General features: G+C 55.9%; 1 protein-coding gene across 1 annotated transcript in view; it reads left to right on the top strand.

Annotated features, from left to right (window-relative positions):
• Window positions 1–5,842: 5,842 nt before the first annotated feature.
• The window catches only part of SCARA5 (scavenger receptor class A member 5), a 145,267-nt gene continuing 128,180 nt past the window's right edge, over window positions 5,843–22,929 (top strand). Inside the window, exons 1-2 of the mRNA XM_045012005.1 lie at window positions 5,843–6,270; window positions 12,177–12,295. Of these exons, the coding sequence (XP_044867940.1) occupies window positions 12,184–12,295 (112 nt within the window). The 5' untranslated portion in view covers window positions 5,843–6,270; window positions 12,177–12,183. The remainder of the gene's footprint in view (window positions 6,271–12,176; window positions 12,296–22,929) is intronic.

Here is a 22,929-nt window from a genome sequence, read left to right as displayed (position 1 = left end):
GGTGCACCGATTGTTACCCTGCATGGCAGAGCAAGGGCTGGCACAGCCCAGAGGAGAGCGCTCGGCTGACTGACAGGCACCCCAGCCTATCAGGAAGCTGACACCTGGTTCAACCCAAGTAAGACTCTCGTGTCGGGGCGGCTGAGGGTAACAAGGAGACTCCCGGTCCTGGGCACCCTGAGAACCATTCCAAAGTGAGTGGGGGAGGAATAGGGAAGGGGCAGCGGCCCCAGCCCGAATGGATCTGCCGGGCGTTGGCCGCTCTGGCTCCCTCTGCTGTGGGCGTAGCCAGGGATGCTTTGCAGGCTTTTCATTCTCCTGAAGGCAGCTGCTTTGGGGCTGGCCGGTGTCAGACACCAGTACAGCTCGGCGCGCTCCCCCCTGCAGCCGGGTGTGCGTGAGAAGCATCCTGTGCGAGGTGCAGAGCTGTGGCTGTCAAACGGAAGCGTGTTCCCTCTCTCAGAAGGCCCCTGGAAAGCCACGCCCAGCCATGCGGCTGTGTCCCTGAGATGAGGGCCTCACGGACATGAGAAGCATCCATTGGTTCCCACTATGGCCAGAATCCTGGACCTCCCTTCCGTGGCCTGTCCCTGTACACTGAGGTGGGTTTTCTCAGACGAAAACATTACACTAGCATAACACAGAGACTGCATGTAGTGGGTCTTCCTTTGAATACCTGAGCCGCATAGAGGATAACAACCTAGTACTGCTACCAGTTTTTGGAGTGGCTTCAGGTTTTTTATTTCTATGATCCAAAACTCTGTAGAAGCAGTTTGAGTCTGTGAGTTCCCCAGTGTAACCCAGACATTCCCGTGCAGCTGGTATGCTGCACTCTCCACTGCCCCATACGTTAAATAAGCTGTTACCGAGCGTGCAAAGAATCTGTGTGTTCTTTAGCATACTTAGCCCGGCTGTTTGCAGGCTGGGCTCTGAATGCTGCATTGTGCCCCGGACGCCAGCATATGGACAGCTTGGCTTGTGGCCACCTTTTCCCTGCAGCCCCCACCCCGCTGTTTGAATGTTGGATATGAAACACAGACCCCGTACGATCACCCTGTGCAGACACAGTCCCAGTGCGCCGGGTGTGGCTAAGGCAGGATCTACTTGACAACGGACTTCAATGCTATATTTGGTCCAGCTGTAACGACAAAGGAATTGGTGACAGGCTGTATGGATGTGGGGAGGAGTTGAGGCTATATCTAGGACTAGCTCCAGCTTTTTCGCCACACCAAGCGGCGAAGCGGCAAAACCAAACAAATAAAAAGGCCCTGATATGCGGCACTTTGGCGGCAGCTCAGCCGCTCCGCTTCATTCTTCAGCGGCAATTCGGCGGCTGGTCCTTCGCTCCAAGGGGGACCGAGGGACCCGCCGCCGAAGAACCCAGACATTCCGCCCCTTTCCATTGGCCGCCCCAAGCACCTGCTTCCTTTGCTGGTGCCTGGAGCTGGCCCTGGCTATATCCAAGTCATTCGTGGCTTCAAGAAAGCCAGTTCATGCTCTGTTTGGTGGGACTAGAGGCAACCTAACAATAAAAGCCCACTAGGGGGCAGCAGGACTCCTGGGTTCTATTTGCAGCTCTAGCCCTGATCCCCCTCTCCGGGCCTCAGTTTCCCCCAAACTTTTTTGCTCCAGGCCCAGAATAGCATTGGGGTTGTTTTATGCACATATCGCTGTAGACCAGGAGAATTACACCCACCTTCCTTCCCCCTGGGCGGCTGAGACTTAAATCCTGACTCTGTAAAATCCTATCTGATGCTCCCCTGAGATGAGCTAGCGCCGGGCAAAGCGCTGGGGGGTTGTCACAAAGGGGGGCAGTGAAGCCAGAGAGACTCTGATTTTTCCCCTTTGTCAAGTATCTTAGGGCCAAGGACCTTCCCCTCCCACCCGCTCCTCCCCCTCACAAAGAGCTGCTTGGATGAAGCACCGGACACAACAGCAGTTGTTAGTGGTGGAAGAGACCATGTGGGGCTGTGAACTGGGATCGTAGCTGCAAGCTGGAGACAAAGTGATCTCAGAGTGCAGCTCCAATCCGTGGCCTCCGGTGTAATGGTTGAGCTCCAGATGGCAGCAAAAGGGAAGCACCAAATTCTGTCTTCAGCCCTTGAGCCTGGCTTTCCCACGGGCAGCGGCCAGGAGGGTGTTTTTTCCAATCCACAGGGAGTTGCCTCTGTGCTGCTGGGGGAAGGGCTTTGAGTTGAGATTAAGGAAAACAACAAAAAGAAAGAACAAAAGTAAAGTCTGCATGAGAGAATTGTGTGGGGGAGAAGGGGGCAGGGATGTTAGATACATGTAATAGATGCCCCCTGTCTGCCTTGGTGTGTGCGTGTGATCTCCCCGTCCTGGTGTGTGTGCATGTGTGCGCACAATGATGCTGAGAACACGATGGCTGCTGTCTCCTCACCCAGGCAGTGCGCTCAGAGATGGAGACAGAAAGCCGAGAGTTCATGTATTTTATAGCCACAGGCACCCAAAGCAGTCCCCGAGTTTGGGATCTGCAGCCCACAAGAACTTGGGGCGCTGGCCTCACCGTTCCAGGAAGGCCCCGTGATGCTGCTCTGACAGGGTTGGGGCAGACGCGACCCGCTAAGTGAACCCGCAGCTCAGGAGGGCTCCCCAGCTGGGGTGGAGCTGGGGTGAGGTTCTGAATTGGAGAATAGGCCAGGTTGGGGGCGCAGAAAAAGTGCGTTTCACGTCAGCCATTCTCGGCTTCCCAGGGCCTGTAGCCAGCCACGGAGAACGGATTGTGAGCTGGAGCAGCCCTGAGGCTGCTCTAGCCTACAGCAGGGGTGTGCAGGGCCCAGCACAGACCCAGGCCGCAGCGAGGGTAAAGGTACCTGAGCCCTCCCCCCTGCCATTCTTGCCCCAAGCGCAGGGATGGGGTATCTGAGAGACTGGAGTAGCTGACATGTTCCCCGGTCGCCCTGCTCACTCGGGAGAGGTTACGTCAAAGGGAACCGGCCTCCTCTTCCCCGTTAAATCATTCTCATCCTGCTCCAAGGACTAGGAGGAAACCAAATTAAACAGCCCAGCCCCTCCCTGGGCCTCGCCTGGGCAGCTCCGCGGATCCCAGCCCCGGGGGTCTAATCCCAGAGACAACCCAGCTGGGCTTGCTGCAGCGTGAGACCATCCAGAGCTGTTTGCTAGGGACAGCGAGAGTCTGCCAGTGAGGGGCACCGTGCCAACGGCCCTATTAACCCCGAGGCCAGGGACAGCCAGGCCTTGGCCCAGCAATTCCCAGGGTGCCATGTGGCAGGGCCAGCTGCCTGCCGAGGGGCGAGGGGGGTCGGCATGGACGATGGCTCCTTTCAGCCCCCATCCATGGCACAAGGGGGGCCCAGGAGCTGGGGCGACGATGCTGGGCAGAGGGGTGTGCCCCGGGTGGGGGGGTGGGTAGGAAAGAGGATCATCTTCTGGCCCCCCCCCCCCGCAATGACAATGGTACAGTAGCTGGAGGGCTGCAGGGGGGCCCTTAGAGCCGTGGTCCCCAAACTTTTTACCTCATGCCTCCCTTCCCCTGTCCATCCCCTCCCTGCCCCCGGAGCCAGAAGCAGGGCCACCCCGATGGGGAGGGCGTAAGGAGGCCACAGCTGGGGTGGGAGGCAGAAGGGGACTCTTGGCCAGGCGCAGATCCCTGGGCGCAGGGTGAGCAGCTGGGACCCCAGGCGTGGGGCCAAGAGCGAAGCTGGGGGGCGCTCCCTCCAGGTTCCCTGTGCCCCCAGCTGTGCCCCCCGAATGTTACTCTGCACCCCCCTAGGGGGGCATGCCCCACAGATTGAAGACCGCTGCCTTAGAGGGAGGGAGGGGTTTCTCCCCTCTTCTCCTCCCGCTGCCAGGCACAAGGCAGCCCCCGTTCCGCTCTGAGGGGAAACAGGGCCACGTTCCTTCCCGGCAGGGCGGAGTATTCGCCTCGCCGCTCAGAAACACTGAGAGGCGCCGGGGGGAACGTCTGTGCAGCGTCATGGAAACATTCACGCTTCTGCGAGGTGGGGCTGGGGTCTGCAATCCCCGTAACCCCCACATCTGCAGTGGGGCTATGAAGCCAGCCTGCCACTCAGTCATTATCCTCTTGCGGGGAGGGGAAATACACTGGCAAGATGTGTCACATCTTCGCTCCATCCACACACAGGCTGGTTGGCTCCCTGGGGGATACCAGTCTACTACGGCTACCAGGGCCGGCTCCAGACCCCAGCGCGCCAAGCGCGCGCTTGGGGTGGCGTCCCAGCGGGAGGGCGGCAGACGGCTCCGGCGGACCTCCCGCAGGGATACCTGCGGAGGGGCCGCTGGGACCGCGGCTCTGGTAGACCTCCCGCAGACGTGCCTGCGGAGGGGTCGCTGGTCCCGTGGCTCCGGTGGAGCATCCGCAGGCACGTCTGTGGGAGGTCCACGGGAGCCGCGGGACTGGCGACCGCTAGAGTGCCCCCCGCGGCGTGCTGCCCTGCTTGGGGCGGCGGAAATCCTAGAGCCGCCCCTGACGGCTACCAGGCAATGGAGTTACTCCTTTAGCTTGGGTGCTAGAGAGCTGTGCTGTCGGTCCGGGGTTCAAACCCAGCTGAGGGCTCCCACTAGGGCTAGTGCACGTGGCTGAGCATGGGGGGGGGCTATTCCTGACTCTTCCTGCGAAGGATGAGAGGGAGGGTGAGTCAGTATTTCAGGCACTAGCTGGGGACCTGGGTCCGGTTCCCCACTCCGCTGCAGACACCCTGTATCAGTGGTTTTTGACCTGCGGTACTGGGTCGCGGAACGAAAGGCGCTGGGTCACAGCGGCTCTGGCCAGCACCTCCTACCGGGCTGTTAAACGTCTCATCGGCGGTGCGGCCCGGCTAAGGCAGGCTAGTCCCTGTCTGTTCTGACACTGTGCTGTGCCCCGGAAGTGGCCGGCAGCAGGTCCAGCTTCTAGGCGGGGGCGGGGGCACGGGGCTCTGCGCACTGCCCCTGTCCCAAGCACTGGCTCTGCACTCCCATTAGCCAGTTTTCAGTCAATGGGAGCTGCGGGAGGGCAGTGCCTGCGCGCGAGAGCTGCACGGAGCCGCTTGCGCACCTCCGCCTAGGAGCCGAACCTACTGCTGGCCACATCCGGGGCGCAGCGCAGTCCGCGGTGCCAGGACAGGCAGGCAACGTGCCTTAGCATCCCTGCAACACTGATTGGGAGCCACCTGAGGTAAGCCCGAGCCCCAACCCTGTGCGCCAATCCCCTGCCCCAGCCCTGAGCCCCCCCAAACCCAGAGCCCCCTCCTGCACCCCAAACTCCTCATCCCTGGCCCCACCCCAGATCCTGCACCCTCAGCCCAGAGCCCTGACCCTGCCCCATACCCCAATCCCCTGCCCCAGCCCTGAGCCCCCGCAAACCCAGAGCCCCCTCCTGCACCCCAAACCCCTCATCCCTGGCCCCACCCTGCTGTCCTCACCTCTGCACCACAGCCCTCTGCCCCAGCCCTGAGCCTGTCCCACACCCCAACCCCTCATCCCCAGCTGCGTTGAGTCACAGCCATCAACAATTTTCTTCAACTGGGTCTCCAGATAAAAAGTTTGAAAACTACTGCCCTGTATGACCTTGGGCAAGTCACTTAGTCCCTCCGTGCCTCAGTTTCCCCTCTGCCCATTGGGGAACAGCCTTCCCCCCTGGCGGTAGGAGAAAGAGGAAGGCGATTGGATACTCAGGGGACAAGAGACCATAGATAGCTAGGACGAGGCCCTGGCTATTTTGCTGAGGTTTTCGCCCTGTTGTGCATTGCCACGGTACGTTCGCACTGTAGCGTCTTGGCCACAAGAGGGCGCACGAACCGCCAACTTCAGCCTTGGCAACTCCTCCAAGAGCTACAAAAGTCTCCTGCCAAGGAGCAACTTCAGTTCACAGCAGCCCAGCCCTGCAGCTGCCTCTGGCTCTGCGGAGCATCCTTCGCTGCCCTCTCCCCCCAGGCCTGGTGGCTGCATGCACGAGCCTGGAAAACGCTCGGCTGTTGCACTGGCTGCTCCTAGAGGAGGCCTGGGGTCTCTCTCCTAACTTCTCACCCACTGGGAAGAAGCCTGGAAGGAGCCAGGAGGATTTGGGGAAAACTCTGCATCCCCCCAGCGCAGCCTTGCAAGAGGCTGACCAGCCCCAGCCGACCATGGAAGGAGCTGCAGATGCTGCCTAGTTCTTTTCTCCCCTTCCTGAGTTTCTGGAGCTCTCTGTAAAGCACAAAGTTCTGTTCCCCGCCCTGGGCGATGCTGCCTCCTAGGAACTAACTGGAAAACGCCTCGTCCGTTTAGCTGCAAGATTTCAGCCTGCAGGTGAGTCACTGTGTGCAGCTTTACATTTCAGACACAGCTTAAGCAACTTCTCCAGGGTGGCGCGATTTCCCACGGCAGTGGGTGGGCCGGTGCACTCCGGGGGTCCCAGAGTGCGGATGAGGGTGTCGGGCGTGTGTTTCAAAGCCCAGCCTGGCTCTCGAGAGGCCGCTCGCTCTACTCTGGGCTTCAGGCCCTGCTCAGGAGGGCCGGGGAAAAGGTTCTGTACTGGGGTCGCTCACTGATCCCCTCTTTGCAGCGTCTTTCCCACCCAGGGCTGGCTTGCTGGACCGTTGCATAGCAGGGGACACGGGGATTTTTGGCTGCTCCTGGTAATACACTTAAAAGGTCAAGAGGGACTTGAAGGAGCCCAAAATGTTTGTACCCAGGCAGCTGGTATAAGGGGCTGCTTGGGAAGGGATGCACCATCGAAAGAGTTGCCTGGGAAGGAACGTTATCTCCTGATGAGTGTAGGGGGCTGGGAGCCAGGACTCTTGGGTTCAATCTCTGGTTGTACGGCATAGTGGTTAGAGCAGGGGGCTGGGAGCCAGGACTCTTGGGTTCAATCTCTGGTTGTACGGCGTAGTGGTTAGAGCAGGGGGCTGGGAGCCAGGACTCTTGGGTTCTCTCTCTGGTTGTATGGTGTAGTGGTTAGAGCAGGGGGGCTGGGAGCTAGGACTCTTGGGTTCAATCTCTGGTTGTACCGCATAGTGGTTAGAGCAGGGCTGGGAGCCAGGACTCTTGGGTTCTCTCTCTGGTTGTATGGTGTAGTGGTTAGAGCAGGGGGCTGGGAGCCAGGACTCTTGGGTTCTCTCTCTGGTTGTATGGTGTAGTGGTTAGAGCAGGGGGCTGGGAGCCAGGACTCTTGGGTTCTCTCTCTGGTTGTACAGTGTAGTGGTTAGAGCAGGGGACCCGGAGCCAGGACTCTTGGGTTCTCTCTCTGGTTGTACGGTGTAGTGGTTAGAACAGGGGTTTCGGGGATCCAAGAGGCTGCTACTTTTGTGACTCTGAGCAAGTTACTTAGGCTACCATTTTCCAAAGTGGCCATCAGTTTTGGGTGCTCAAATGTTGGGTCCCCAACCCGGGTCCAACCATGGCTCTCGCTGTACCTGACCGTGCCCCTCTGTAAAACCGGGGCAGTGACACCTCCCTTGCCCGGTTAGTGCCTCAGTGCTGATAAGGAGCTGCCCACATGCAGCATGTGCTGCACTGAGTCACTAGCTGCCAGCCTCAGCCCCAGCCCTGCGCAGGGGACCCATGGGGCAGGGAGAGCCCTGCACCCCTTAGAGAGAGCACAGGGTGGGATGGAGGGTTTCCGTCGAGGGCTGTGTATGTTCAGGAGCCCCCCCTCCCCCCTGCCCAGCTGGAGCAGCGGTGCCGATGGAAATGCCCAGGGTTTCTGCACCATGTGCCGGGCACGGCTGGTTCTGGCCAGACAGCCCAGCTGGATCTGTATTAAAGAGAGTAAAGAACCCGCCGCTCGCTCTGAGCGAATCCGCGCTGGGGTGTGAATGCTCTGCGAGCGTTCGGTGCAGGGCTGGGCGTGTGAGAGCCGAGTGGAGCCATTTCCCACCAGGGCAGCCCTGGGGGTCCCCCAGCAGATGGAGCCGGAGCCGTTTGCCCGGGGGGTCTCGGTAACTAAACCCAGAGGCGTTAGCAGGCAGCAGCTGATGGTGGCTGGAGCCAGAAGGGGCAGAGAGGGGGCTTGGCGGAGGCCCTTCTCCACCACAGCCAGCACCTGAGGGGAACACGTGAGATGAGTTTGGGGGTGCTCAGCGTATTCCACCTGGCAGGCTCAGCGTCGACAGAAGCAGCCCCATATTAACCCAGGGCCGCCCAGAGGATTCAGGGGGCCTGGGGCAAAGCAATTTCAGGGGCCCCTTCCATAAAAAAAAGTTGCAATACTACAGAATATTAAATTCTCGTGTGGGCCCCCGTGGGGTCTGGGACAAATTGCCCCCTCTCCCTCCTGGGCAGCCCTGGGAAAAATAAGCATTTAAAAACCTTCCACATCTCAGCACAAACCCAGTTTTGAGAAAACTCCCTTTCAAGTCACCTTTACAAGGTATCACTGGTTCTCAGCATCAGCTAGTGCTAAAAGGCACTAAAGCTCATTAAAAGGGTTGGACAAATATTTTCCATCAAAACTTTTTCTGGATCCAAAACTAGGGGTTTTTTAAAAAGCAGAAAAAACTCATGAACAATTTCTGCTTTCCTTCAAAATTTGTTGTGGTTATTTTTAATTGAAAAGCTGAAATTAGTCTGCCAAAACCTGAACATGGTTTGGGGTTTCAGAAGTGTGTGGCCAAATATTTGCTGCTTGCTGTGTTTGATTGTTTAAAGAAACAATAAAAAAATTCTGCTTAAAAAAAATCCAAAACTTTTGAATCACCTCAGCTTGTGACCAAACGCCTGAGCCCATCCAGTCAGAGATTTTTCCAGGTTTCTGATAGTCTGCTGGCTTCCTTGACTCAGATCTGTCTCCATAACTTTGGGTTCATTTAACTTAGAACATAAGAACGGCCGTACTGGGTCAGACCAAAGGTCCATCCAGCCCAGTATCTTGTCTACCGACAATGGCCAATGCCAAGTGCCCCGGAGGGAGTGAACCTAACAGGCAATGATCAAGTGATCTCTCTCCTGCCATCCATCTCCACCCTCTGACAAACAGAGGCTAGGGACACCATTCCTTACCCATCCTGGCTAATAGCCATTAATGGACTTAACCTCCATGAATTTAGCTGTTTCCTAGAGACTGGCTCCATGGGGTCCCTCACAAACTGCAGACGGTTACTGTGGGTTTGTCTTTAGTACAGCTTATGTACATACTCCATGAACTGAGCATTTGAGCTTGTTCCAGAATCTGGGATGAGCCTATGTTGTGAAAACTGAAATGCTCAAAATAGCACATGCATGTGAATGGACACAGGGTACTAAACTTAAATTAACCCAGGGGGTCGGGACCCCTCAGTGGGTCACGAGGTTATTACTGGGGGTCGCGAGCTGTCAGCCTCCACCTCAAACCCTGCTTTGCCTCCAGGATTTATAATAGTGTTATAAATTAAAAACACTTTTTTATATATTTAAGGGGGGGGTCGCACTCAGAGGTTTGCTATGTGAAAGGGGTCACCAGTACAAAAGTTTGAGAACCACTGAATTAACCCCTCTGGAGCCTTGGGGAATGCAGAGGAGGGGGGTCTCCCTTGGTAGGGTTGGGAAGGAGGTAGGTGGTGTAGGATATTGCTCTTCTCATGTGATCCCTCCCCCATGGCTCTCTCGGCTCTATCACTGTTAATCTAAAGTGGCTAATTTTAAAGGAAGCTCCCCTCTCCTGACACGACTCTCCCTATGGCACTGAAATTAAATGTAGACTATAATTTGGCATTTGAGAAGTGAAAAGGATGGTAGCCCTAAGGGAAAAGATAACAGCTTGGCTCTTTGTGTTAAATAGCTGTCTGCAAGCCTCAAATTGCTGAATGAGCTGTCCCCTGACCGCCCCCCCCAAACCTCTGCCCCTTCCCTGTCCCCTGACTGTCCGCAGGACTCCCTGCCCCTTATCCAATGGCCCCGGCCCCCTTACCATGCTGCTTACCCCACTTCCCCCCTCTCCTGGAGCCTCAGTGCGCGGCATTCAGGAGCGGCCCTGGACAGTGCTGCAGCAGCCTGGCTCCACGGGACCTGAGCTCCTGCCACTCGGCCTGCAGCTTGCAGCCCCGCCCCCTTACCACGCATCTCTGAGTGGGAGGAGCTCAGGCCCCGCGGCTTTAGCTCTGTCCAGGGCCACTCCTGGACGCGGCATGCTAAGGCGCCGGGAATGGGGGAAGGCGGAGAAGGCGGAGGCGAGAGGAGCATCCGACATTCTCAAATTGCCCCACTTGCCCTCCCCAGGCGGCCCTGTATTAACCCCTCCACACCACAGCCTTTTTGGCGAGCGCGTGGGGCCTGGCCTGGCTCTCCTTGGCCAGCTGCGTTGCTTCCCCCAGTGCCAGGCCGGTGTAATACCCCCCGTTCCCACCCGGCACTGCTTTACCTCCATGGTGCAGGCCAGCAACACAAGGGGAACGGCCGGTGGGGGCTGGGGCCATCAGGCCTGATTCCCCTTTCCCTGGTGCCATGCTGACCCTGATATATCTCTCCGTGGAACCGGCCCGACTCCCACCGGGGGAGGGACTGTGGGATCAACCCCACTGGTTCCAAGAGGGGCCGGCTGACGACACAGGGCCAGGACGTCCTGTAAGAGGGTTTTTGGGTGGACCCACGCAACCCAGAGTAGCCTCTCTAGGGTGCCCGGCCTCCCACATGGGGCAGGCGAAAGGCAGGGCCTGGGGGAAGAGGGGGCCCTGTGTGGCGTTGCCTAATGACTCGGTTCCACCTCTCTGGCCCACGCACCCGCAGTAACCACCAAGGGTCTCTCTAGGCCCTGATCGCAGGGGAGTTAACACAGGCTGGCAGCCATGTCTGAAATCCCCAGCATGGTCTGGATGCCTTATGTTTTAATCCATGGCCAAGGAGGACCCTAGGGTGCTCCAGCTGGACCCACCTCCCCTCACGGAGGGTCTACGCCGTGAAGCGGCTTGACGTGGTTCTAACATGGCTGTTCCCCGAGATGAACCTGGGCAGTGACAGGCTTGGGCCAGAGCCGTGCTTGAGCGCTTCTGGAGACCTTAGTTCAGGCCCCGCTTGGCAGCGCGAGGCCTTTCGGCTTCAGCACATCTGGCCTCTCCGCGCGCTGGACAGCTGGCTCAGGGAGATGTCAAGGCTCGCAGCATTTCCAGTCCCTGGCTGAGCTGTCAGTGTGTGCAGAATCCATGTGCTGAGGTGACCCAGATGATGGGATTTATTGCACCCTCAGCAAGTTTGCAGCTGACACTAAGCTGTGGGGAGAGGCAGATACGCTGGGGGGTAGGGACAGGGTACAGAGTGACCTAGACAAATCAGGGGATTGGGCCAAAAGAAATCTGATGAGGTTCAAGAGGGGCGAGTGCAGAGTCCTGCACTTAGGATGGAAGAATCCCATGCACTGCTACAGGCTGGAGACCGACTGGCTAAGCAGCAGTTTTGCAGAAAAAGGACCTGGGGATTACAGTAGACGAGAAGCTGGATATGAGTCAGCAGTGTGCCCTTGTTGCCAAGAAGGCCAACGGTATATTGGGTTGTATTAGTAGGAGCATTGCCAGCAGATCGATAACAGCCTTCAACTACCTGAATGGGGGTTCCAAAGAGGATGGATCTAGACTGTTCTCAGTGGTGGCAGATGACAGAACAAGGAGCAATGGTCTCAAGTTGCAGTGGGGGAGGTCTAGGCTGGATATTAGGAAACACTATTTCACTAGGAGGGTGGTGAAGCACTGGAAGAGGTTCCCTAGGGAGGTGGTGGAATCTCCTTCCTTAGAGGTTTTTAAGGTCAGGCTTGACAAAGCCCTGGCTGGGATGATTTAGTTGGGATTGGTCCTGCTTTGAGCAGGGGGTTGGACTAGATACCTCCTGAGGTCCCTTCCAACCCTGATAGTCTATGATTCTATAACCCACATATTCCCCCCAACCCTGCAGACCCAGGGCGAAAACCCTGCTCCTTCAGCTCCAAACCCAGAGGCATCTATTGCCTGAGCTAGCGGAGAGCTTGATCTATTGGCAGCAGCAGTAAGTGCTTTATCCTCTCTGTGGACCAGCCACTAATGGGCACCATCACGTATGGATAGACACACATGTCCCAGTGCATGCTGGGTGATGGGGCAGGAGCTAGTGGAGGCTGACCCCAGGTGTGGGTCAGGGTTACACAGGGTTACTCCAGTGGCTACAGTTACAGGGCAGAGATGAGGGTGACAGGGAGTTTCTGGTCCCGTGTTGTCTGTGTCCCCCACCCCCCACCATGTGCAGTCTCTCACCTGCCTGTTCTGTTTCCCCGGCAGCGAGAGGATGGAGAACAAGGCCATGTACCTGCACACCTTCAGCGAGCGGGAGAATGGCTCCATCTTTGAGGAGTCATTTGATGGAAGGAACCTGTCCAAACTGAACCTCTGCGAGGATGGTAAGTGCCGGGGGAGCCTCGCGGAGCAAGGCTCTTCAGGAACTCTTTGCCCATGGGAAAATGGGCACCACTCCCACACCATGGGGGCATGAGCCCCAACAAGAGCCGGTGTTAGACCTCCCGGCTGCTTTGGGGTGAGGGGGAGCTCCAGATGCAATGGAACCCCTCAGCCCTTTCGCTCAGCGGCCATGTGCACGGAAAGGTAGCAGAGAACTCGCCGTGAAAGCTGTTCCCTGCATCTCAGATTTTTAAGCAGATAGACCAAGACTTGGATGGGCCCCTGGGCACTGAACTTGCCCTCACCCCGCTAGAGAGATGAGGCACCTAGGCAGGGCAGCTCGGGGGACGCTCGCACTGTTACTGGGTTGTACCTGAGCTGGGGATTTCAGTCCCTAGGGCTGTCAGGCCAGCACTACGCACCGAAATCCACCAACACAAATAATGCAACAGTTTCCGAGGCGACCATCGCTACGTTAAGTCTAGGGATTGCGTTTAGGGGTGCAAGCGGGAGAGGGCGCTAGTGAGAACATGAACCCCAGGCCAGATGAAGTGTGGATGTTGGCTGGATGTCAAAAGCTCCAGAGTCCTAACCATATATCCATTGCCTCTGAGATGTTTCTGGTTGGATCGAATTGTAAAAATCCCAGACAAGACAAAGCTCCTAGCATGTGCCTCAAGGGCTTTCAGGTCCCCTGCCCTCAGGAGGTTTCTTCCACTGGGTCCAAAGAGCAGAGGTTTGTAGGGATCTGTTCAAAGCAGATGATCATGGAGAATCATAGAACCATAGAAATGACAGGCTGAAAGGGACCTCGAGAGGTCATCAAGTCCCAGCCTCTGCGCTGAGGCAGGTCCAAATAAACCCAGACCAGCTCTGACAGGTGTTTGCCCAACCTGCTCTTAAAAATCTCCCATGACGGGGATTCCACAACCTCCCTTGGACACCTGTTCCAGAGCTTAACTCCCCAGAGAGTTAGCAAGTGTTTCCTAATATCGAACCTAACTCTCCCTTGCTGCAGATAAAGCCCATTACTGCTTGTCCTACCTTCGATGGCCAAGGAGAACAGTTGAGCCCCATCCTCTCTATAACAGCCCAGAACATGTGTGAAGACTGTTATCGGGTCTTCTTTTCTCAAGACTGCACATTCCCAGTTTTTGTAACCTTTCCTCCCAGCTCAGGTTTTCTAAACCTTTATCCTTTTAGTTGCTCTCCTCTGGACTCTTCCCAATTTGTCCACTTCTTCCTTGAAGGGCGGTGCCCAGAACAGGACACAGTACTGCAGCTGAGGCCTCCCCAGTGCCCGGGGCCGGCTTTAGCAAGTGCGGGGCCCGATTCGTACTCATCCGGCGGTGCTCCGGGTCTTCGGTGGCTCTTCGGCAGCGGGTCCTTCACTCGCTCCGGGTCTTCGGCGGCACTCAAGGACCCGCCGCCGAAATGCCACCGAAGACCCAGAGCGCCGCCGGGTGAGTAAAAATTAAAAAGGTGCCAGCGCGGGGCCTGATTCCGGGGAACCGGGCAAATCGGCCTAAAGCCGGCCTTGCCAGTGCCACGAAGAGTGGGATGATTACCTCCCCATCTTCCATACGACACTCCTGCCAATACACCCCAAAAGGATATTAGCCTTTTTCGCAACTACACCACAATGTTGCCTCATGTTCACATTGTGATTCACTGTAACCCCCAGACCCTTGGCAGCGGTACAATCCCCTAGCCAGTTGTTCCCCAGTTTGTAGTGGTGCATTTGATTTTTTCCCCTTCCTAAGTGGCATATTTTGCACTTGTCCTTGTCGAATTGCCTCTTGTTGATTTCAGACCCATTTTCCGATTTCTCAAGGTTGTTTTGAAGTCTAACCCTGTCCTCCAAAGTGCTTGCAACCCCTCCCTGCTTGGTGTCATCCACAGATTTTATAAGCGTACTCTCCACTCCATTATCCACCTCAGTAATGAAAATACTGAATAGCACCCGACCCAGGGAATACGTAGTTATGGGAGAATCCTCCCTGAGGGGCTGACAGGTCCTTCCTCAACACCCGGCATCAGGCCGGGCAGTGTCCTGACATCCTGCAGCCCAAGCGGTGCCTTGGCCAGACATGTGAAGCCTGGTTCCATGCTCCATTCTGGCTAGCCGCTGCTCTCGGGAACAGGCTGCATTGATTGACCTCACCAGGGCGTGGGCTCCCTGCGAGCCAGCCTCAGGGACCACGTCCTAGGGCTTGGGGTGGGGGATGCTCTCGGGCTTTGGGTTCAGCTTTGGATATTCTAGCGTGCCCTGTTAGAGTGGGGCCAGCTGGAGCACGGACGCGGCTGCCAAGAGAGGGTGGGACGGAAGGGGTGTGGGGCTGGGACTCGCCTCTCCATCCGGCAGCGTTGCCAAATGGGTGTGGAGAGTCCCACTGCTGGAAGGGGGACTCTGGGCCAGCCCTTCAGCTGCAGAGCTTGGGTCTCTCTGCTCACGGCCAGGCCTGGCTGTGGCTCCGGCCCTTTGGCCCAGACCTTGCTCGAGCACACGGCTGTTGCCTGCCGCTGCGTGATGAGTGTGTCGCTGACCCTGTCAGTGCACACGCGGGACGCACATGGGGCCAGAGAGCGAGTTGCACGTGCAACTGTCTGTCTGGCGTTTCCTAACTTCCGAGTGCTCGACTTTGCAGCCTAAAGAGCATTCTTTGAATATAGGTTTTTGTATGTGATTGTTAATAATAATGTGTCAAAATGGCAGCTGCTTAATCAGCAGATCTCTTTTCCCCCGAGAGCCTTACCGAGCCACCATACGACACCTCCAGGGAGGTGTCCCTTCTTGGGCATCAATTGCCCCCTGAATTACAATCCAGAACACCCGTGCAATCCCATGGACAGCAGAGTGGGTTGCTTAGGTGCAACAGACAGCATCTTGGCCCTGCAAAATGTTTATTACTGGGGATGGTGCATGGGAAGGGAAGGACCCAGCTTGACTCTCAGATTCCAGGTGAATCTGCAGAGCTGGAAAAACATTGCATATAAGAGCTAGGTATTATTATTTTAACTGGCATGCTGATCTGAGCTGATGTGGAGTCAATGAGAGAAAATGAGCACAAGTTAGAGAGAGATTTTAAATGCTAGTTGGTGGAGGAGACTTGTTACTGGGCCATGGGGACTTTCACCCCGACAAATCCAGCCCAGGTGAGACGTGACCCAAAGCTGTTATTCACAACAAACTGGACTCGGTCAAGAAACAGTTAAGATTGAGTGTGTGTTTCCATGGAGACCAGCTAATGGCCCAAAATAATATTGCATTGTTTGAAACAAAATTTCTACAGCCCAACCTTAGCAAGTCTGGAAATGGCCAGTGAAAGGATCCAGCCGGTTCCCCACTGCCATATAATTCTCCATCACTGACTCTTTTCCCAGCCTGAACTCTGGAAGGGAGACAGGAAACCCAGCTGACAATGGGACAGCTAGTTTCAGCCTTGAATGACGGGCCTTTGTGACATGAGTTGGGGGTGGGGTTTCCATCCCTATCTCAGTGGACAAGCATCCGTCTGGGGGAAAAGCCCCACATCTGTGACTGGCACGAATTGACCCCATGGTGGCAGTGGCAGTGGAGACGCCAAGAGCTGAATGGGGCATAGAGAGTCAACATCCTCACTTAACCACTTACCCCAGTGGGGTGTTGGTGGTTTATGGTAAAGCCGAGATACTAGGTAGCTCTGACTGGATACTGATGGATGGGCTGGGGGCTGATAGATCGGCCTCTGACTTCCCTGGTAGCTGAGGGAAAGGCGGTTGGCAGGACAGCCTGTCTTGGTGCAGGACAGGGCAGGACTGGTGGCTTTGCTGCAGGAGGCTCCATTTTTAAGCTTTCCTGGGGGGGTGGAGTTATAGGACTGGCTCTGCCTCTTAGTTCTCCCAAGACCCACCTCCAGCTAGAGAAAGTTTGTAAAAGGCTCCTTGAATGGTGGCTGCCGTGGAAGCACGTTAAGATTATGTTTGTTGCAGGGGGCAGCTCTGAAGCTTTCACAGCTCTAGACTGGGCGAGCTGGGTGTGGGTTCAGAGAGACCCCTGGGCTGCCCCAGTGCACGACTCATAAAAGCATAAGAACGGCCAGACTGGGTCAGACCAAGGGTCCATCTAGCCCAGTGTCCTGTCTTCTGACAGCGGCCAATGCCAGGTGCTTCAGAGGGAATGAACAGAACAGGGAATCATCTAGTGATCCCACTCATCCAGTCCCAACTTCTGGCAGTCGGAGGCTAGGGACACTCAGATGATGGGGTTGCCTCTCTGCCCATCCTGGCTAATAGCCATTGATGGACCTATCCTCCATGAACTTATCTAGTTCTTTTTTTAACCCTGTTATAGTTTTGGCCTTCACAAGATTCTCCGGCAAGGAGTGCCACAGGTTGACTGTGCGCCGTGTGGAGAAATACTGCCTTTTCTTTGTTTTAACCTATTTCCTATTAATTTCATTGGATGACCCCTAGTTCTTGTGTTATGTGAAGAAGTAACTAACACTTCCTTCTTCACTTTCTCCAGACCAGTCAAGATTTTGGAGACCTCTATCATGTCCCCCTTAGTCGTCTCTTTTCCAAGCTGAAAAGTCTCAGTCTTTTTAACATCTCTTCATACCGAAGCTGTTCCATACTCCTAATAATCTTTCTTGCCCTTTTCTGAACCTTTTCCAATTCTAATATATCTTTTTTGAGATGGAGCGACCAGTTCTGCACACAGTATTCAAGGTGTGGGGATACCATGGATTTATATAGAGGCAACTTGATTATTTTCTGTCCTATTTTCTATCCCTTTCTTAATGATACCCAACATTCTGTTTGCTTTTTTGACTGCCGCTGCACACTGCGTGGGTGTTTTCAGAGAACTATCCGCAATGCCTCCAAGATCTCTTTTTTGAGTGGTTACAGCTTATTTAGACCCCATCACTTTATACGTATAGTTGGGATTATGTTTTCCAGCGTGCATCACTTTGCATTTATCAACACTGAATTTCATCTGCCATTTTGTTACCCTGTTGCACAGTTTAGTGAGATCCCTTTGAAACTCTTCACAATCTGCTTTGGACTTAATTAGCTTGAGTTTGGAGTTAATTAGCTTAATTTTGCCACCTCACTGTTTACCCCTTTTTCCAGATCACTGATGGATGTGTTGAATAGGACTGGTCCCAGTACAGACCCCTGGGGGACACCACTATTTACCTCTCTCTATTGTGAAAATGGATTATTAATTCCTACCCTTTGTTTCCTATGGTTCAGCCAGTTACTGATCCACGCAAGGACCCTCCCTCTTATCCCATGACAGCTTACTTTGCTTAAGAGCCTTTGGTGAGGGACCTTGTCAAAGGATTTCTGAAAGGTCCCTTTTTGCATGGGGCATTGTTTGTGGTTGCCCAGGGCACCGTTCTGTGTGTGTGTGTGTGCGCGCGCGTGCTGGGTGGAAACATAACTGCTCCGCCGTGTGTGTCAGCCTCTCTACCAGGGACAGCTTAAGCGTTGGGCACCCCGAAGCAGAGGGTCCTTTTTAAATGTCAGCCCCACTTGTCACACTGCATGTTAGTAGCAGATCTGAGCCCAGTCACGCAGCTCCCTATGCCAGGCTCTAATCATTAGGCCGTGTGTTGCTCCCAGAGCTTATCATGAATCTGTTGTCTCCAGACAATAGACACCATCAGCATGATATTCCTCGCACCCAAAGGGAGCTTGGACTAGAATTCTAATCCTTCTGTGACTGACACTCTGGCCCTTGGCAGTAGCAGGTCTTGCATCCTGGGTTTGGCCCAGCCACCAGAGGGCACCCTCACTCACGCACGCACTCACAAGAGTGGTGAAGACGGAACACAGCAAACTGCTCTGCAGGGTGTAGAATTCACTGCGTCACGAGCCGGACGTCTTCCAAAGGAGCGTTTCTGGCCTAATAGCCCTGCCTGCCAGCAACACGTACTCCAGTGTCTGCCCCAGCACACCCAGTGCAATCCCCCCAGGTCCCAATAAACCTGGTCAGCCTGGAGAATGGTTCTTCTGGCATTGCCTTGATCACTGTGCCTCTGCCAGCCTTGGCACCACGCACTGTTCTGCCCAGGCAAATGCTGGTCTCCCAGGAGCTCCCTGGGGAGTTATTGCGGCCAGCCATACATTTAGCCCCAGGTGCATGGAATTGGGTTGCACATTGATTGCCAACAGCTCTGCATTCCACAGGCTAGGTGGCTGGGATGGTGATCTTATAAACTGCCACTGGCACTTTGTCAACCCATCGTTAGGCCTGTGTGGTCTGGGGTGAGCGCACAGATCTGGGAGGCAGAGATATTACCACAGGCTTGCACGGAAAAGTTTAGCTACCACGAGGTGGCAACCTCCAGCAGACGCTGCCTGGGTAACGTGGGGCGTTGTTCCAGGGGGCGGGATTGGAAGGTCCTGCTCTTTACTGATTGCAGAGGCATGTCATTTCCAGTGCTCCACGAGTCCCGCTGGTTGGGCTACGTTGCATTGGAACATAGGGCTTTGGGGTGACCTCGAATGGACAGAAGATGCCAATCTGCCTGAGAGGGTTTGTTTGAATGTTTGTACTGAGCCGAGGGCTTAATTTTTGTGTGGCTGTTCCAACAGGAGATCTGATCCCAGTGTGTTGTGGAGTGGTGATCTTCCCCTCCCCCCCTCTGTTAGAAACATCCCAAAAATGTTTTTTTTGATTATTCCTGGTTTGACTCGTGGAATTTCCCTTTCTTTCTTCCCCCTTCCTCATTGACATGCAACACTTCGACCAGACCCTCAGATCTTCCCGCATTCCTTTGACCTGCCTTCTCTAACATAAACCTAGAGCAACATGTGTCTGTCTGCCTGGGAGTAAAATCCAAAGCAAGACTCTCTCCTGCACGTGCTTCTCCCCCTGGGGAGAGGAGGAGAGAACGAGCATGGGCCAGATGTTCATCATCGTCTTCTTTCTGTCGGGCAGCCTCAGCCTTAGAAAAGCAGCAGGCTGGGATTCTAACTGAATCTTGCGATTCCAACGACCCGGCATTGTGCCACCGCTGCAAGCCTGGCAGGGGCAGGTTGTCCGCGATGTGTCGCATGGTTTGCTCCTTGCCGCAGTCCCAAGGTGGCGATTTCGATGCGTTTCCATTTGTGGTGGAGAGATCCGCGCCTTCCACGCGTGGTCCGACCGTGGCTGAGTGCAGTCCACTGCCTGTGGGCAAGGCAGAATCCCGAGGCTTCTTCCGTCGGCGCTTCAGTCGGGTTTGGGCCTTGACAAGCGGCCCCCGATTCGAGCCAGCGGGTGCTGGCGTCCTTGCCATTGGCCTGTAGCACTGATGTTAGTTACTCTCCTAAATGCAGGACTGGAAGGCACCCAGATACCAAGGTGCTGAATGTGGGATAAGCACCTTCATAGGCCAGAATAACACCAATATTAACTCTTATGGAGCATGTTTCATTGATAGATTTCCAGGCTCTCTACAAAGGAGAACAGTGGCTGTTATCCACACGGCACACGCAGGGGAAATTAAGGTGCACAGAGCGGAAGGACTTGCCCAAAACGCACAGCAGGTCCGTCACGGTGCGAGGACTCACCCCTGCGGCGCCTCCTGCTGGTGTCCTGGGAATTAGCTCTTTTTCCAGTTCCGGGGCACCCTCTGCAGGCCGGTGTCCCACTTGCCTCTGGTCCCCGTGTCCTTCCCAGACCCCGCTGCCCCTCTCACGCCGGGATGCTGCCCCCTGGCACTACCCCCACAGATCTGGGTGTCCCCACTCAGGGAAACCCCCAGCCCCCTAGCCCCAGCTCACCTCAGTCTTTGGCTACTGCCAGTCACCATCGAGCCCCCGCTCCCTGGGGCAGGCTGCAGTGTAAGTGCCGCTCATCACCGGCAAGGGGGGTTGGCCCTGCTGCCTCTGTCTACCCTTGGGCGCCCCTCTGCAACCCCAGTACCTTTTTCTGGCCTTTAACAAGGCCTGTAGCCTGGGGAGTTTCCAGGCCGGAGCTCCCCAGCTCCTCAGGCCTTCCCCCAGCCCTGCTCCAGTCTCGGTACCCTCTCAGCTTCCAGGCAGCCAGGCCCTTCCCTCTGTACCGCTAGTGAGAGACTCTGTCTCTGGCTTCTGGCCCCAGCCCTCTTATAAGGGCCAGCTGGGCCCTTATTAACCAGCCTTGGCCTGATTGGGGGGTGGCCTCCATCTGAGGCTGCTTTCCCCAGTCAGCCCCACTCGTCCTTCCCTGCCCCAGCCCTCTCCCCAGGCTGTTTCAAGCCTTTTAAGGCAGGGGCGGGTGCCCACCCCGCTACAAGGTCAGTAAACAGAACCCAGGTGTCCTGACTCGCAGTCCCGTGCTCTGTCCTGTAGACCATGCTGCCTTATGCCTTTGCTTTCTTCTGTGCCGTATTTCAAAGGGAACTGAGACCGGCGTGGTTCCTAGCGGGGACGGGCTCCTTCGCGGCGGTGGGGTGGCGGCTCTGGGCGTCTGTCGCAGCAGTTTTAGTTAGCCTTGGCTGCTGGCAGGCAAACCTAGTAAAGGAGGCAGAAAGATTTGGGACGGATGCCTGAGGGCATTTCCTAATGGAAGCGCTGCCACCATCCAGGGTGGTCCGGCTTGTAAAGCTGAGCTGTTTGGGGGAGACACACCTGCAGCTGAATCCGTACAATCTTTCTGCAGCTAGAAAGGCAGATGGGCCAAATTCTGCACTTCGGGGGCTAGCAAAGCTCCCAGAGACTTCGTGGCTCGGGTCCTGTAGCTGCTCCATGCTTGCCCGGCTCAGCCCAGGTCGCGGGAGGAGGGACAGCTGGAGAGGATTCCTAGCTGTGCCACAGACTCCTGCAAGATCACTGCGCCATAGGAGTAGGACTGGACTGAGCCCTCGGTCTCTCTATAAATTACTTCTGGTGGATACTTCTTCACCTCCGAGGGGGGTTGTGAGATTACCGCCACGAATCCTAGGGAGCCGCTTGGACGGCATGAGGGTGGATGTTACGTGGGGCACTGCACAGACACAAAGGCAAAGTTCCTGCCCCACAGCGACCGCAAGCAGAGACGTCGCACCGGGCTGGGGGGGGGCCTCTGGGTGCCAAACAGGGCTGTGGCGTTAATACTCTTTGGCGCTCGAGTCTGCCTGCCGGGTTTTGATGAAGGTTGGTTGTATCTGTCGAAGCCGGGTACTGTTGACCTGAATATAGCCAGCCAGCAGGCTAAGCCCAGGGGCTCCACATTCTGAGTCCTTCTGCGGCACTGGACATGCCAGGGCCCTGTGAAGGAGCCCTCCACCCCTTAAGGGGCAGGCTGGGTGTAATCCAGGCTGGTGGAACGGGGCGCTGAGCTGAGGTGGGAGCAGGTCTGGCTGAGAGGCCGAGGGAAGGGCTGTGACGTCACCGAGCCTGCAGGGGGTGATGCGCTCACTCTCTGGCTCCTGGACTCAGAGACTTTGCATGAGTTTGGGACCCCGGAGGACGCTGTGGCGAGAACCTTATGGGCGGCCTGTTGTGCTCTCTCCTTCCCTGAGACCTGCTTCCAGGCGACAGACTGGTTTGGATTAATTTGTTCCGGCTTCCCCCGGCCCAGATCCTTCATAGGGAACATTTTGACTCCCCAACTGGGTAAAAGTAAGGGTTGGGGTCACCTGCAGTTCCACACCTGGACACCAGGGGGCGGGCAGGACTGTGCACACCTTTACAGTCTCCAAGGTCTTTACAAACACAAACTGAACTGCACACACACACACACACACACACACACACACACACACACCCTTTGACATATTTCTTTTCAGTTTTATTGCTAAAGTTGAAGGGTCTGTCTACACTGCAATTAAAAGCCCATGCTTGGCCCATGCCAGCTGAATCGGGCTCACGGGGCTCGGGCTAAAGGGTGTTTAATTGCCATTTGGGATGGAGTCCGAGCTCCAGGACCCAGCAAGGTCGGAGGGTCTCAGAGCCGGAACATCTATGCTGCAGTTGAACAGCCCCTTAGCCTGAGACCCAAGAGACCAATCAGCTGGCACGGGCCAGCCACAGGTGTCTAACTGCGGTGCAGACACAGCCTGAGAGTTTGTGACTGGCCTGAGGTCACGTAGCGAGTTGGTGGCCCAGCTGAGGATACAACCAAGGTGTCCAGCCTGCCTGCCTCTTACTCTGACCATCAGCCCCAGCCCCTCCCCACTTCAGCGTATTCCTTCTTCACCTGTTCTCAGATGTGAGTAATTTATAACAAATTAATTCATGGGGGCTTCCTCCTTCAATCTTGGGGCCATGAGATGGTGCCATAATGAGCATCTTGGTGGTTTGAACTGTCGAAATGTCTAAAAATACTAAAATACTGTAACAAATGTGTGGCCTCTCTGCCAGCCTAGCTGTCACTAGGTGCTCAGAACTTCACAGCAGTAGGAGGGATGGAATCTGGCTCCCAAAATGGAGGCCTGAGCCATTGGCGTTAATGGCGCATCTCCGTTGGTGGTTTACGGTATAAGGCTTATGACACACTTGAGCCGTTCTGATGCCGAGGGTGGTGGCACAAAGACTTACACCCCAACCTGCTTGTTACAAAGTGAACGCTGGAAAATGGGATAGCAGCAGCTCTGGGCAAGGCACAGCGAGGGGGCAGGAGCTGGCTGAGCGGGCTGCCCCACTGGGCTGGCTAGATTGCAAAATCCTTTTGGGGGGGGAAGAGGGGGAGAGAGAAATA

Source organism: Mauremys mutica, chromosome 3, assembly GCF_020497125.1.
Source record: "Mauremys mutica isolate MM-2020 ecotype Southern chromosome 3, ASM2049712v1, whole genome shotgun sequence".
NCBI lineage: Eukaryota > Metazoa > Chordata > Testudines > Geoemydidae > Mauremys > Mauremys mutica.
Note: the sequence above shows the minus strand (reverse complement) of the source record. Positions and strands in the feature narration are given on the sequence as shown.